Source organism: Glycine soja, chromosome 14 (assembly GCF_004193775.1).
Source record: "Glycine soja cultivar W05 chromosome 14, ASM419377v2, whole genome shotgun sequence".
NCBI lineage: Eukaryota > Viridiplantae > Streptophyta > Magnoliopsida > Fabales > Fabaceae > Glycine > Glycine soja.
This window is the reverse complement of record NC_041015.1, coordinates 8365404-8380107: the sequence shown is the minus strand read 5'-3', so window position 1 is coordinate 8380107 and position 14704 is coordinate 8365404. Positions and strand designations below refer to the sequence as shown.

General features: G+C 33.5%; 2 protein-coding genes across 2 annotated transcripts; both read left to right on the top strand.

Moving 5' to 3' along the window:
• The first annotated feature begins 390 nt into the window (after window positions 1–390).
• LOC114385430 (growth-regulating factor 1-like) lies at window positions 391–5146 on the top strand. Its single transcript, XM_028345507.1, has 4 exons — window positions 391–1110; window positions 1788–2003; window positions 2749–3088; window positions 3806–5146. Exons 1-4 carry the CDS (start codon window positions 702–704, stop codon window positions 4638–4640), a joined length of 1800 nt encoding a protein of 599 aa, XP_028201308.1. The 5' UTR covers window positions 391–701; the 3' UTR covers window positions 4641–5146.
• A 5001-nt stretch (window positions 5147–10147) lies between these two features.
• On the top strand, window positions 10148–14346 carry LOC114385431 (growth-regulating factor 1-like). The gene is made up of 4 exons (XM_028345508.1): window positions 10148–10899; window positions 11599–11817; window positions 12426–12756; window positions 13284–14346. Exons 1-4 carry the CDS (start codon window positions 10491–10493, stop codon window positions 14107–14109), a joined length of 1785 nt encoding a protein of 594 aa, XP_028201309.1. The 5' UTR covers window positions 10148–10490; the 3' UTR covers window positions 14110–14346.
• The last annotated feature ends 358 nt before the right edge of the window (window positions 14347–14704 follow it).

The window sequence follows — 14704 nt, the reverse complement described above, 5'->3', positions numbered from 1 at the left end:
AACAAAATTTTCTTTTTAAATATTTAGTAAAACTAAGCTGAAGTTCAAATTATTGATTAAATTGAAATAACTTAAATTGTTGATTCATGTTCTTGATAATAATTTTAAATTTAAATCATAAATATATAATTAAATTAAATAATGAAAAAAAAAATTCATTTAATAATTTTAAATAAGTTACATAAAATTATTTTTTATTGAAAAATAAAAGAATCTATGGTTAAATAGAAAACGTTAATTATTATAAATTTTCTAATAATATCTTATCTTATATTACTATATAAAAATATATTTATCATAAAACATATATGAGGTGAGGGGATGTGTAGAAAAGAAAATAGTAATTTATAAACCATGAAGAGTCAGTTTCTTGCACCCCTACCAGTTTCTCTTTATCTCTCCAATTATTTTATCTTTTGCCAAGACATCAACTCCCCAAAAGAAAAAACAAAACCAGGCCGGTTTCCAGTTTCAGCTTAGCTTTAAGGTGTCAAGCATATCTTCTATTTCTACTCTCTCTCCTTCCTTCACCCACATGAGATGTGCCTTCCTTTTCCAACTTGTGTACTCTTCTTCTTCTTGTCCACCTCTCAGGAAGAGATGCCCCATCACTTCTTCTTCTTCTTGATGCCAAGTATCATCATTGTCTAGTTTTCACTGTGTTTTTTTTTGTTGTCTCTCTCTCTCTCTCTTTTTTTTTTATGGATCTTGGGGTGGTGGGTTTGGAGGGGGTGGTGGGTTCAGAAAGTTGTTGTGTGTTTGGTTCCTCTCTTGCTTCAGATCCTGAGACAAAGCACAAATGGTACGGATCTGGTGTGCTCAAGCAAGAGAGATCTGCCATAGCAAGTGAAGATGATGAGTGGAGAACTTCTAAAGTGGCCAAAACTGATCATGACATGTCTTCTGCCTCCAAAGCAATGCTCTTTCAGCAAAGAAACAACTCTTTGTTGAGATCTAATGCTACCCTTTTCTCTGATGGCCATCATCACCAATCACAAATGTTGAGCTTCTCTTCTCCAAAGTCAGAGTCTTTGTTGGTAGATAAGGCTTCCTCAAATGCCACATTGCCTTTTTCTTACCACCAATTGTCTAGCAACACCAGAAATGCAGGTACATGCATATGTTGAGGTTGGAATAGTAATTTTTAATTGTAAATTATTAATCAAGCACTGTTTTTTTATTTTTTATTTTAAAGGGGTGTTTTTTTTATTTGGATTTGGAATATTTATGGTATCCATTGTGGGGAGCCAAAATATTATGTGGGTTGTTACTGTCTGATTCTACAGTGCCGGTGGAAGGTCTTTTCGTGGAAATAAAATACATGAGTAGTCTCTGTTTGTGAGTCATGTCACGGGAAAGCAACGCAAAGCCAAAAAATTCTTCCTAAAATGTAAAAAATCTTCCCTTCTTCTTCCCCTTTTAGGAAGAGGGATTTTGATAAAAAAAAATTGCACAGTAAACTAGAGTATACCAAATGAGAAAAATATATGAAGAGCTGTTACATGAAAAAAAATGTTCCAAATTTTTTATTGGTTAGTATGGTCTCTTTCTCTAAAATCTCTGTTCCACTTTTCTTATCAGAGTTGACTTGACTGCTGTTTCATGAAATCAGGGGGGGGGGGGGGGGGGGAATCATTTAACGCCATTGATTGAACATCTGCCACCCTTCTTTTTGCTTTTTTATTTTATGTATATTTTTGTTGTTTTTAAATTGTCATGAAGCTGGTTTTAGGCCTTTGTGTTGCATGGTTTTTTGACTTTATCTTATGGAACATGTATATGGATAGGTTACAGTTCAGGAAGCATAAGCATGCATGGGGCTTTGGCTGGTGTGAGAGGGCCATTCACTCCGTCACAGTGGATGGAGCTTGAACACCAAGCCTTGATCTACAAATACATCACTTCAAACGTGCCTGTGCCAACCCATCTCATACCCATTAGAAAAGCACTTGATTCTTTGGGCTTCTGCAACTTTTCAACTGGACTCCTAAGGCCCAACGCATGTATGTAATCAACTCTTCTTTCACCCAATAAAAAAACCCTGTGACCAAGGTTTTAAATATTGGTCGCTATCGCGTTATGGTTTGATCATGTTTGTTGATATCTCGACAAATGGAATCGATGTGATTCCAATTGCAGTCCCATTACAGTCAGCGGACAGTTAAAAGAACCATGACGTTACATACATTTTTTTTTCTTTCTAAAAACTCTAACCTTTCAATGGTTTCAGCACACTAAAATTAATCTCCAAATTTAAAATTTTAAAAAGTACTATTTTGATATAATTTGAAGGACTAATTTAATTCAATGTATTAATGGTTATAAAGATGTGGGATAAAAGATGGACAAAACTTATTCTAAGTGTCTTTGGTTCTGTTTTTCCAATGAAAAATAGAGTTTTACCTTTGATAACTTGCATAATAAAGTTATTGTATGATCTAAAATCACCAGGTGTCTATGGTCACAGCCAACTTCTATATAACATGTAGTCGAGTTTTTTAAAAATTTACGAGAAGTTAATAAAACTCGACTACAAATAGGTCATCGTAATTGGCTGAAATCATGGACACATTGTGGCCCTTGACAGTACAGTAGTTTTTTGCTACTTAGATCAGTTAGATGTTGGTGTTGTCATCCAATTGAATGTGTAAACTTCTAAGTAGCAAAAAACTACTGTACTGTAAAAAAAAAAAAGCGTTGTTTTGTATGTTGTGGGATGATGATGTATTGTTGTTTTGTGTGTGGCAGTGGGATGGGGAGGTTTCCATCTGGGATTCTCGAACAACACAGACCCTGAGCCAGGCAGGTGTAGGAGAACAGATGGAAAAAAATGGCGATGCTCGAGAGATGCCGTAGTGGATCAAAAGTATTGCGAGCGGCACATGAATAGAGGACGCCATCGTTCAAGAAAGCCTGTGGAAGGCCAATTAGGCCATGCCCTCACCACCACCACCACCACCAATACACCTAATGCTTCCTCCAACTCTACCGTGGTGCCCCGCAACACCACCACCACCACCACCTTTGCACACAACAATGTGCACCACCCTCTTCCACCTCATTCGTCTCAGGCCAACACCATCAATAGGTCAGTCACACAAAACTAAAACATATAATAAACCGCCGTTTACTCTGTCAAATAATCAGAAATCATGTAATGTATGACTTTTAAGGTTCTTAGTATAAAAGTCAACAAACTTATCATACATAACAGTTTGTGATTAAATTAAACATCAGTGTAAAAAACCTTTATCATGTCAATGTGTTTAATTAAATTAAAGTTTTTTCTTAAATTGAAGTTTTTTTATTGAAGTGTAGCTCTATAAAATATTTTCACATATTGAAACTTTGTAGTATTGATATCAATCACTTTAATACTTAACTTTGTAAAATTCTTAATTTAGTTCCTAGTTTTGTGAAATTATCATTCATTAAGTCTTTGTCTACTGCTTTTCCAACTTGGGGGATCAATGTTTTCTAAAGTGAAGGTTTTTTTAAAGTTGGAAATTGGGGACTAAAGTAGGAGTTTCCTCGCTGTGGTTGGTTTAGGTAGTGTATGCAGATTTATGCTATATCTTTTTGCTTGGTTCAGGGCTTTATGAGTTTGGACAAAACAGAAATCAAAGAATCTAGTATTTCATCCTTTTGAGCAGAAAGTGACTAGTCAATGCTAATAGTGGTTGAAATTCGTGTTAGGGAGAAAAAAAAAAATGGTTCAAATTCTGTTACTTTATCTATGTCTAAAGATTGCTTTTTGATTCCATATGAATGTAGTTTTATGTCTTTTTTTTTTCCTTGCATGTAGGATGTTTACAAGCAACAAAGAGAATAACAGTACCAGTGAGAGGCTGCAGGACCCTGCTCTTCCCATGCTGCCTCCCACTCTTGAGCTGAAACCAAAGGAGAACAATCCTTTCATGATTCATAAACACCACATCCCAGCTGATGAATACTCAAGGAACAGCAATGAGTTTGGACTCGTCACTTCTGATTCCTTGCTTAACCCTACACAGAAAAGAAGCTTTACTTCTTCACAAAAGGATGATTCTGAGTCCCAACAACAACATTCCCTCAGGCACTTCATTGATGACTCTCCCAAACCACAGTCTCATAATCATCACCACCATCATCATTCGTCGTCTATTTGGCCCGAACTGGACAGCATGCAATCAGACAGGACTCAGTTATCAATCTCCATACCGATATCTTCCTCAGATTTTATGTCATTCACTACTTCCTCACCCTCCAACGAGAAACTCACGTTGTCACCATTGGGGCATTCGAGGGAGTTAGACCCCATTCAAATGGAGTTGGGAATGGGAAGTGGTGCCTCCAATGAAGCAAACACCAGGCAAGCCAATTGGATTCCAATCACTTGGGAGAGTTCAATGGGTGGTCCTCTTGGAGAGGTATTGAACCTTAGCAATAACAGCAATGCAAGTGATCAATGTGGCAAGAACAACAACACTTCAGCTCTCAACCTCATGAAAGATGGGTGGGACAATAATCCTCCACTAGGGTCATCCCCAACTGGGGTGCTTCAAAAATCAGCATTTGGATCACTTTCCAATAGCAGTGCTGGGAGCAGTCCAAGGGCAGAAAACAACAAAGAAGGTGCCACCTTGTGCAATGCCTTGTAAAGTACTTCATACAAGAAGAAGCCCTTGCCCTTGAACTATGGTGAAGCCATGATGGAGGAAGAAGAAGAAAAGGACTTTGTTCTTTTTACTTCAATTATTAGTGAAGTTTATATATATAATATATATGGTAATGCTAGAGTTTGGAAATATGTGTTCATGTTCATGCTAATTACCCTTGCCTAAATAATTTGGATGTGTAGGTAGGTTTTTTGGTTTGGTTGACTTTTACTTTGTTTCTTTCTATTCATGCGTTTTTGGCAAAGTTTGTATTCAACAGTAAGTGAACGATGTTGGTTGGAGTGTGTGGACTTGGTTGTTTGTTAAGGAGATGATGATGGTCAGGTTTTGGGGTCCAAGTGTGGTGACCATGATTTTTCATGACCATAATAAATTTATGTGACTAATTCGTGGGACTCAGGCACGCACGTAGGAAAAAGTTAATGCAAGCAACACAAGTTTTGTCGAAGTCTTATATGGAATAGAGATTTCGCATTTCTTGTTTTGAAGTTTGAACTTGCCCTTTGTTCTTCTTCTTCCTCCTCGTTGGAAATTTGTTTGGAAATGAATTGGGGTTTGTGGAATGTGGACCACGCGAGTTGTAGCTGTCTAGCTCGTGTTTCTTTCACTTCAAGGTCTTTTAAATCTTTTGGTTTAACGGAGTTATACCAATCTGGTTTTAAATTTGGAATTGTGTAACTTAAAATTGACTTGACTTCTATTTTCATCATAACATTTTATATTTCTTTTCATATCCCTACTATCATTGTTCAGGAAATAAATATTATTAATTTCTTAATCAGTATATTAAAACACTTAAGAACACTCAAGCTTTGGAAAGGTATATCCCAAATTGTTGATAGATAAAGAGAATTTTTTTACAATAATCTTTTCATGGGAAGAGATTTGTTGTTTAGTTATGCCTAGAAGATTCCCACAATAATTTTTTTACAATAATTTTAAAGGAGAATGGACTATGATATTTAACATTAAAAAAATACCTGTATTAGATATAATGAAGGAAATCAACGATTATCGTTTTGTAAAACAGCTATATGTTACGAAGAAGTTGACATGAACTTTTGACAAAGAAAGATAATTGCGTGTGATTAGTTAAGCGATTAGTTAAAAAGTAACTTTGTCGGAGTTCATATAAGGATATATAGCAATATTATAGTTTTTGTGTTTGGTACTGAAAACCTTCATATGAACATAATTTCTAATGTTAGACTTGTTTTTATATACCTTCATATGGGTGACTTAATGTATGTCCATATATACTCCATACCCCTTTTGTTTCTTTTTGGGGGGTAAGTTGCTATTTGGGCATCGTTGAGCAAAAGTAGAAGTGCAATGGGCACACAACTGGACCATAAAACCTTTTATCCATCCCATCCCTCTGTCACTAAAACCATGCTTTGTGTTTGAAATAGAATAGAATTTGCTATAAACAGTGATCAGATAAGGATGTCACTGTTCTTACTCTAGTTTATCATTAAATCGAGAGACTGTATCCTAGAGTTGAAAGAGAGACAAGGAATAAAAGCATACAACCATTAGATAACGTTAATGCATGTTTTATTTCATTTTTTTATTCGCAAGAATGATGAAATTATTATAGAATTTATAATTATTTTCATATCATATTTAATAAATTAATCAATTGAATTAAATCCTCTTAATAACCAATTGAGCTTCACCATGCTCATTCAGATACTATGTTTAATCCTTATAACCACCAAGTTTTTCATAAATAGGATTACTGTTTCAAACTATTAAAAGTGAAATTGACTTCCACTAACATTAAATACTATATTTATTAAATATAATATTTGGTCAAATCATTAAGCATAGATATTAACAGATAAGCTACTATATATATATATTTATATATTAATCCATTTATTAATATTATATCAATAGGTAATTAAATTTTTATTTTAAAATGTGTTTTATAAACTAACTCCTTTGAACAATAATAAAAATAATAAATTTGTAATGCATATTTGAATATTATTTCCGAGAATTATTTTTAAATAATAACTATTTATTTAAGAATATATTTTTAGTATTTAAAGATTTGTATGAAAAGTCATATGTTTAATAAACATATATTATACTTAATAAATAAAATAATTAATATAATGTAAGATAAATTTACCATCGGTAACATTAAATATTTTTATTAGATATATATATATATATATATATATATATATATATATATATATATTTAAAAAGTAAATAATTTTAAATATTTATGAAAAAATCAAATCCTATATTCACTAAATATAATATATGATCAAATTAAACCGTGTGGGTAAATGTAATATTCATGACATTATAGCATATAATTTGTATATGATTATTTTAAATGTAGATGTTAAGTAGAGATGATAATATTTAATAAAAATATAAAACTGGAATTGAGATTAAATTTTAATTTATTATTTGTCTTCAAGTCTATTTTATTTGTGTAGATAGATAGATATACATGCTATGGCAGTGATAATATGAGTTTGGTCAATTTGACTAAAATTGAGTTGGGAAGTAGCATTTGCTATTAAACAGAAGAAAAAGAAAAAAAATGCAAGATGCTACCAGATAAATTAATGCAAGATGACAAAAACACTATATTTTCCGAAGGAGGATCATGTGCTTCGGAAATTAAAAATGATAAGATAGCCTTGGAGGTCATGTGCTCCTTATTTCTTTTATTCTTATCTCTTTGTTATTATTAAGATGATGGTCATGTGCTTTTTGATTTTCGTTACAGTAATCCTCCCACATCATAGATCACATGCACTACTACTGTAAATATATAATACACGAAGCAGGGGGTATCAATAATATATCATCAAATAGTGAATTAAAATAATTAATAAGAAATTAATAATATATCAATAATTTATTTAGTACTTCCTCCCTTCAACACTATTTTTGAAGGAAATAGCTACACATAAATATATATGATTTAGTGTTCTCTCACCTAGATGACCATTGAGCAAAATCAATTGGTTTGATAAGCTCGTTTTGTTCATTCATAATAATGACGTTGGGCAAGCGTTACAACAAAGTAAATAATAACACATCATTTGACATAAATGATAATAGTTTATATCTTTTAATTAAGTTGTTTATTATTGAGAATTTGAATTTTGATATTTTTTATGACATGCATACTTTGTATCAATATCAATAAATAAAAAACAAACAAAACAATAATCCATTAATTGTTAAGTACTTTGGGTGATTGCTTGATGTCATAAATCCACCCTAGACACCTTTCATGTTTAATTACGTGTTCTTTAAAATTTTAAACCCAATTCCAATTTTTCTTTTTTAACCCAATATTCTTAGTTAAGAGCTAAAGATTAATTCTTTAAATATTGAGATCCATCTTTTAACATATATATTTTTTATACGTGTGAACATAAACCTAAAAAATAAGATTATTTATCATGTCACCTCGGTCTAATTCCAAATTTTAGTTTGAGTTAGGACGGTGCAAAGAAATAAAGATGAAATAGGTATCTTTTCCTTCTGAAAAGGAGAACAAAACCGTGATCTATTATATTATATAGTAATCATAGGAACACTAGCTACGCAAGTGTATACCTTTGCCCTCAAGTTAGGTCATTGCCCAATGAAGGTAGATAGATATACATCTACTCTATATAAGTATCCTAACATCCTATAAAGGTATGGGCAGCCCCTATTTATTATTATTCATTGTACTACTAGTATTTTATTTTAGAAAGACCGAGAGATCTCTATCGTATATGGACATGGGCTAAAGGGGGAGAATGAGAAGTGAGCATTGAAATGAGAATAAGACATAGATGAGATAGAATTTTTGGAGTGTCACGTGGCAATGCATCTTTGTTCATGCAACCCACCATTGCTTTGGCCTTTTAACATAAAGAAGAGTGAGAGAGAATTCAAGTCTCTTTAAACCGCTAGCGGACTTTGCAAGGCAAACTAAAACTATAGTTGTTACTACTCTCTCTCTTCTTTTATTACTATTCCTATCTAATACTATTAATTACTATCATCCATTTATATAATAGTAATAGTCACATTAATTTTTAAGCACGCAAAACATTTATAGACGTCAACACGTTCACATGAAGTTCTCTTTTTTTCTCCTTTTAAACAACACAACTAACGCGCGTGGCGCCTATTAAAAATTTGATTGTAGCTTTTAAATATGTCTCTTGCAAAGTTTATGAAAGAAGAATTTGGGATTTTAGTCCATTGAAAAAGGAACAAAGGTTGTCGAACCCGTTCATGAGTTTGCTCTTACATAAAAAGACACTCACATCCTTCTCAATCCAGCTACATCCCATGGTTTTTCCATAAATGCCCTCTCCCAGGACAGACTAGTGTAGACTTTAGAGTAGACCGTGACTCAAAACAAAACCAGTATACCATACCATACTACAATCCCATAATAATAATAATAAATACCACAATATATTGACTTATTGTCATCAAATTTGGTATATGGTACTAGAGAAATACACATTTTTTATTAGCATATACTAGATTATTATACAAAATCCATGACTTTTTCACGAAACAAATAATAAAAAAACTATGTACTAAAATAAAATGGTTTTAAAATTATTTATATGTCATGTATTATTTTTGTCACCTAAAAATGAAATTTTGCACTCACTTTTTTAGGTGTCATGGGTTTTCGCCTTATTTTTTCATTGATTATTTATAACATAGGTAAAAAAGTAAATAAAAAACAACAACATGACACCTGTCAATTAAGCACAACACTCTATTCAAGATAGTTTTTTCTATTATTATCTTAAGTGACAAAAACAACTCATGATATATAAATAATTTTAAAATTATTTTACTTTGATAAATAATTTGTTATTACTTATTTCGTAAAAAAGTCTAAAATGCATTAGATGTCAAAAGATCAATGGATAAAAGATTATTTTAGGTTAATCTGTAACTTACATTTTATTTTTGGTACAGACATTAAGTATCTTTTATAGAAAACAAATTCTCCATAAGCTCATAAGTTAAGTAAAATTACAATGAGTGACATTTTTTTCCTTAAGAATTTAACAAGCCGTATATCAAAGTTAAGATTATTATCTAAATCAGAACACTTCTAAGCTTGATGATCTACACAATTCATAATAATTTTAAATTTAAGTCATAGGTATGTAATTATATCAGTAATGCAAGAAAATTTTTGACTAAGTAATGATTTTATCTAATAGGTATAAGACTTTTTTTGGTTAAATATATTTTGTATACATTTAATATAATCTATTTTGATTCTACTACTTAATTTTACATAATCAACAAAAATCAAATTTACACTTAAATAATTAATTCACCTACATGATCTAGATGTTAAATCATTGTGTTACTCATGCACAAGATTTTTTTTCTTATAAAATATACATGTAGTATCTAAAAAAGTTATAATTTATACACAATGTCGGGTCAGTTTCTTGCTCCCCCACCAGTTTCTCTCTATCTCTCCAATTATTTTATCTTTGCCAAGACATCAACTCCCCAAAAAAACAAAACCAGTCCGGTTTCAAGTTTCACCTTAGCTTTTAGGTATCAAGCATATCTTATATTTCTACTTCACCCCTCTTCCACTCTGCTCTCTCTCTCTCTCTTCCACCCACATGTAGATGTGCCTTCCTTTTCCAAAGGGAGCAGCAACAACTTGTGTACTCTTCTTGTTGTTTTCCACTTCTCAGAAAGAGATGCCTCACCACAACTATTTCCCTTGCTTGTTGAAGCCTAGTATCATTATTGTCTAGTTCTTGCTGTGCTTTTTTGTGTTCTCTCTCTCTCTCTCTCTCTTTTATGGATCTTGGGGTAGTGGGTTTGGAGGGGGTGGTGGGTTCAGAAAGTGGTTGCGTGTTTGGTTCCTCTCTTGCTTCAGATCCTGAGACAAAGCACAAGTGGTACGGATCTGGTGTGCTCAAGCAAGAGAGATCTGCCATAGCAAGTGAAGATGATGAGTGGGGAACTTATAAAGTGGCCAAAATTGATCATGACATGTCTTCTGCCCCTAAAGCAATGATCTTTCAGCAAAGAAACAACTCTTTGTTGAGATCTAATAATGCTACTCTTTTTTCTGACGGCCATCACCAATCTCAAATGTTGAGTTTCTCTTCTCCAAAGTCAGAGACTTTGTTGGTAGATACAGCTTCCTCAAATGCCACATTGCCTTTTTCTTACCATCAATTGTCTAGTTACAGCAGAAATACAGGTACATACATATAAATTTTATCATGGGGGAATATTTATTAATTACTAATTAATTAAGTACCCTTTTTTTTAAAGGGGTGTTTTTGGATTTGGATTTGAAAATGGTATCCGTTGTGGGGAGCCAAAATACTACGTGGGTTGTTACTGTCTGATTCTACAGTACCGGTGGAAGGTCTTTTCATGGAAAAATACATGAGTGGTCTCTGTTTGTGAGTCATGTCACGAGAAAGTAAAACAAAAAATTCCTCCTAAGATGCAAAATAAAATCTTCTACTTCCCGTTTTAGGAAGATGGATTTTGGTAAAAAAAAAATTGCACAGTAAACTAGAGATACTAAAGGAGAAAATATATATGAAGAGCGATAACTTATACAGGAGCAAGGGATAAAAAAAAGGTCCAAAATTTGATTGGTTGTAATATATAGTCTCGTTCTCTAAAATCTTTTTTCACTTTTCATATCAAAGTTGACTAGGGAAAAATCATTAAACGTTCCAAACCATTGATTGAACCTTCTGCTCCCCACTTTTTGCTGTTATGTTCCTTTTAGACTAAGGAGTGACTTTCTTTACTATTTTTAATTTTCATGTATTTTGTTGGTTTTTGAAGTTATCAATTTTGTTATGAAGCTTGCTTAGGCCTTTGTGTTTGTGTGTGTTGCATGGTTTTTTGACTTTATCTTATGGAACATGTGTATGGATAGGTTACAGTTCAGGAAGCATAAGCATGCATGGGGCTTTGGCTGGTGTGAGAGGGCCATTCACTCCATCACAGTGGATGGAGCTTGAACACCAAGCCTTGATCTACAAATACATCACTGCAAACATGCCTGTGCCAACTCATCTTCTCATACCCATCAGAAAAGCACTTGATTCTGTTGGCTTCTGCAACTTCTCAACTGGACTCCTCAGATCCAACTCATGTATGTAATTAACTCTTCTTTTACAATAGACAAATATGAAATAACTCTAGTGAAAAGGAACTAGTTGTTAGTGCCATATATGTACACTAAGATTAATCTCCAAATTGAAAATTTTAAATAGTACTACTATCTTAGTATAATTTAAATGATTAATTTAATTTAATGTATTAAATGGTTATAAAGACATGGGAAGAAAGAATGACAAAACTTATACTATTTTCTTTAAATACTTTTTTTTATTTCAATCAAAATTAGACTTTTATTTCGATATTTTACTTAAAAAAGGGTTTGTATTAAAGACCATTAGACAACAGCACCAAAAACAACTAGATAAACTCCAAACAGTTAGCGAATACCATCTGCAGGTCATGTGTATGAAAAAGCATAGGCTAGAAAGAACAATCTAAAATTAAATTATACCTTGACATGCTATGTTAACCTTCAATAAAAAGATTTATTATGCAAATTAGGATGGCGAAACTCCAAACAACACCAAGTAAGTTTAAGTTCTGTACTAAAAGAAAGCAAAGATGGGGTTGGTTTGTAACTTTGTATGTTATGATGACATGTTTGTTTTGTTGTGTTGTGTGTGGGGTGGCAACTGGCAGTGGGATGGGGAGGTTTCCATCTGGGATTCTCGAACAGCACGGACCCTGAGCCAGGGAGGTGCAGGAGAACAGATGGAAAGAAATGGCGATGCTCAAGAGATGCCGTAGTAGATCAGAAGTATTGTGAGCGGCACATGAACAGAGGACGCCATCGTTCAAGAAAGCCTGTGGAAGGCCAATCAGGCCATGCCCTCACCACCACCACCACCACTACTAACACACTTAATGCTTCCTCAAACTCAACCGTGGTGCCCGGCAACAACACCTTTGCACACAACAAAGTGCACCACCCTCTTCCACCTAATTCCTCTCCAGCCAATACCATCAATAGGTCAGTCACAAAACTAAAACAAATGAAAAACATTTTTAGAGTTTAATTTTCATTCACAGTTTACTTATTGTAAAAGTCAACTTATTGCATTTAAATTTAACTCAAGGTTTTTTTTGGAGTGTAGTCCTACAAAATATATTATGGCAAAATTAAAATTTGCTTGTAATATTGATGTCAGTCACTTATCCTTAGCTTCATAAAATTGTTAATTTAGCTCCTAGTTTTACTTTTAGTACCTTTTTACCATATTTTCCAACTTGGGGGATTTTCTAAGGTGAAAGTTGTTTAAAGTTGGGACTTGGGGACTTAAGGAGGAGTTTCCTCGTTTGTGGTTGGTTTATGTAATGTATGCAGATTTATGTTTTATCTTTTTACTTGGTTTAAGACTTTAGGAGTTTGCACAGAACAGAATCAAAGACTTTAGTATTTCATCCTTTTGGACAGAAAGTGACTGGTCAATGTCAATAGTGGTTGAGATTGCTTTTGATTCTTTATAATGGAGCTTTTTATTTTGTGTTTTCATGCAGGATGTTTATGAATAATAAAGAGAATAACAGCACGAGTGAGAGGATGGAGGATTGCTCTGCCCTTCCCATGCTACCTCCCACTCTTGAGCTGAAACCGAAGGAGAAAAACAATTTCATGATTCATAAACACCAAGACCCCTATGATGAATCCTCAAGGAACAACAATGAGTTTGGACTCGTCACTTCTGATTCCTTGCTTAACCCTACACAGAAAAGAAGCTTTGATTCTTCTTCTTCACAAAAGGATGATTCTGAGTCCCAACAACAACATTCCCTCAGGCACTTCATTGATGACTCTCCCAAACCACCATCTCATAATCATCATCGTTCGTCGTCCATTTGGCCCGAACTCGACAACATACAGTCAGATAGGACTCAGTTATCAATCTCCATACCAATATCTTCCTCAGACTTCATGTCATTCACTACTTCCTCACCCTCCAACGAGAAACTCACGTTGTCGCCACTTAGGCTTTCGAGGGCGTTAGACCCCATTCAAATGGGGTTGGGAGTGGGAAGCGGTGCCTCCAATGAAGCAAATCCTAGGCAAGCCAATTGGATTCCAATCACTTGGGAGAGTTCAATGGGTGGCCCTCTTGGAGAGGTTTTGAACCTTAGCAATAACAGCAATGCAAGTGATCAATGTGGCAAGAACAACACTTCAGCTCTCAACCTCATGAAAGATGATGATGATGATGGGTGGGACAATAGTCCTCCACTAGGGTCATCACCAACTGGGGTGTTGCAAAAAACAGCATTTGGATCACTCTCCAACAGCAGTGCTGGGAGCAGTCCAAGGGGGGCACCAGAGAACAACAAAGAATAGAGATTTCTGATTCCTTGTTTTCAAGTTTGAACTGGTTTTTTGTTGTTCTTCTTCCTCAAAAGTTTGTTTGGGAATGGATTGGCGTTTGTGGAATGTGGACCACACGAGTTGTAGCTGGCTAGCTACTGTCTCTTTCACTCTTAAGGTTTGATCTTTGGTTTCACGGGGTTGTAATAGTGTCTGTTTTTATATTTGGAATGGTTTAACTTAAAAAAATTACTTCGATTTTCATTTTAACTTTTATCTTGTTTTCATGTGTGCCGGGTGTTTTGAAACATTGCTATATTTTAGGTTTTGTTTGGATAATTTTTTTTATAAACACTTGTAAGAGAAAAAATAAAATAATCTTTTTGGTTTAAATATGTCAGATGTTCTTGACAAATGATGAATTTTTTTGTTTCTAATACATTTTTTTTGCATTAAATCCTTAATATATGATTTTTTTGTTTTGAGTTTTTATTATTAATTAAGTGGTGACTTAATATAATCTCAACAAGTGATATATATTGGAAAGATGTGTTAGTAAGGTGCTATGTCATTAGTCAACTTATAGTAGAGAATTAAAATAAAACTTTTGATATATCATAATTTAATG

Bases quoted from the DNA above. Each gene is read 5' to 3' on its own strand.
- LOC114385431 (XM_028345508.1), top strand. From the start codon at position 10,491: ATGGATCTTGGGGTAGTGGGTTTGGAGGGGGTGGTGGGTTCAGAAAGT. The intron at 10,900-11,598 runs GTACATACATAT...GTGTATGGATAG, and splicing joins TAGTTACAGCAGAAATACAG to GTTACAGTTCAGGAAGCATA. The intron at 11,818-12,425 runs GTATGTAATTAA...GGCAACTGGCAG, and splicing joins ACTCCTCAGATCCAACTCAT to TGGGATGGGGAGGTTTCCAT.
- LOC114385430 (XM_028345507.1), top strand. From the start codon at position 702: ATGGATCTTGGGGTGGTGGGTTTGGAGGGGGTGGTGGGTTCAGAAAGT. The intron at 2,004-2,748 runs GTATGTAATCAA...TGTGTGTGGCAG, and splicing joins ACTCCTAAGGCCCAACGCAT to TGGGATGGGGAGGTTTCCAT. The intron at 3,089-3,805 runs GTCAGTCACACA...CCTTGCATGTAG, and splicing joins CAGGCCAACACCATCAATAG to GATGTTTACAAGCAACAAAG.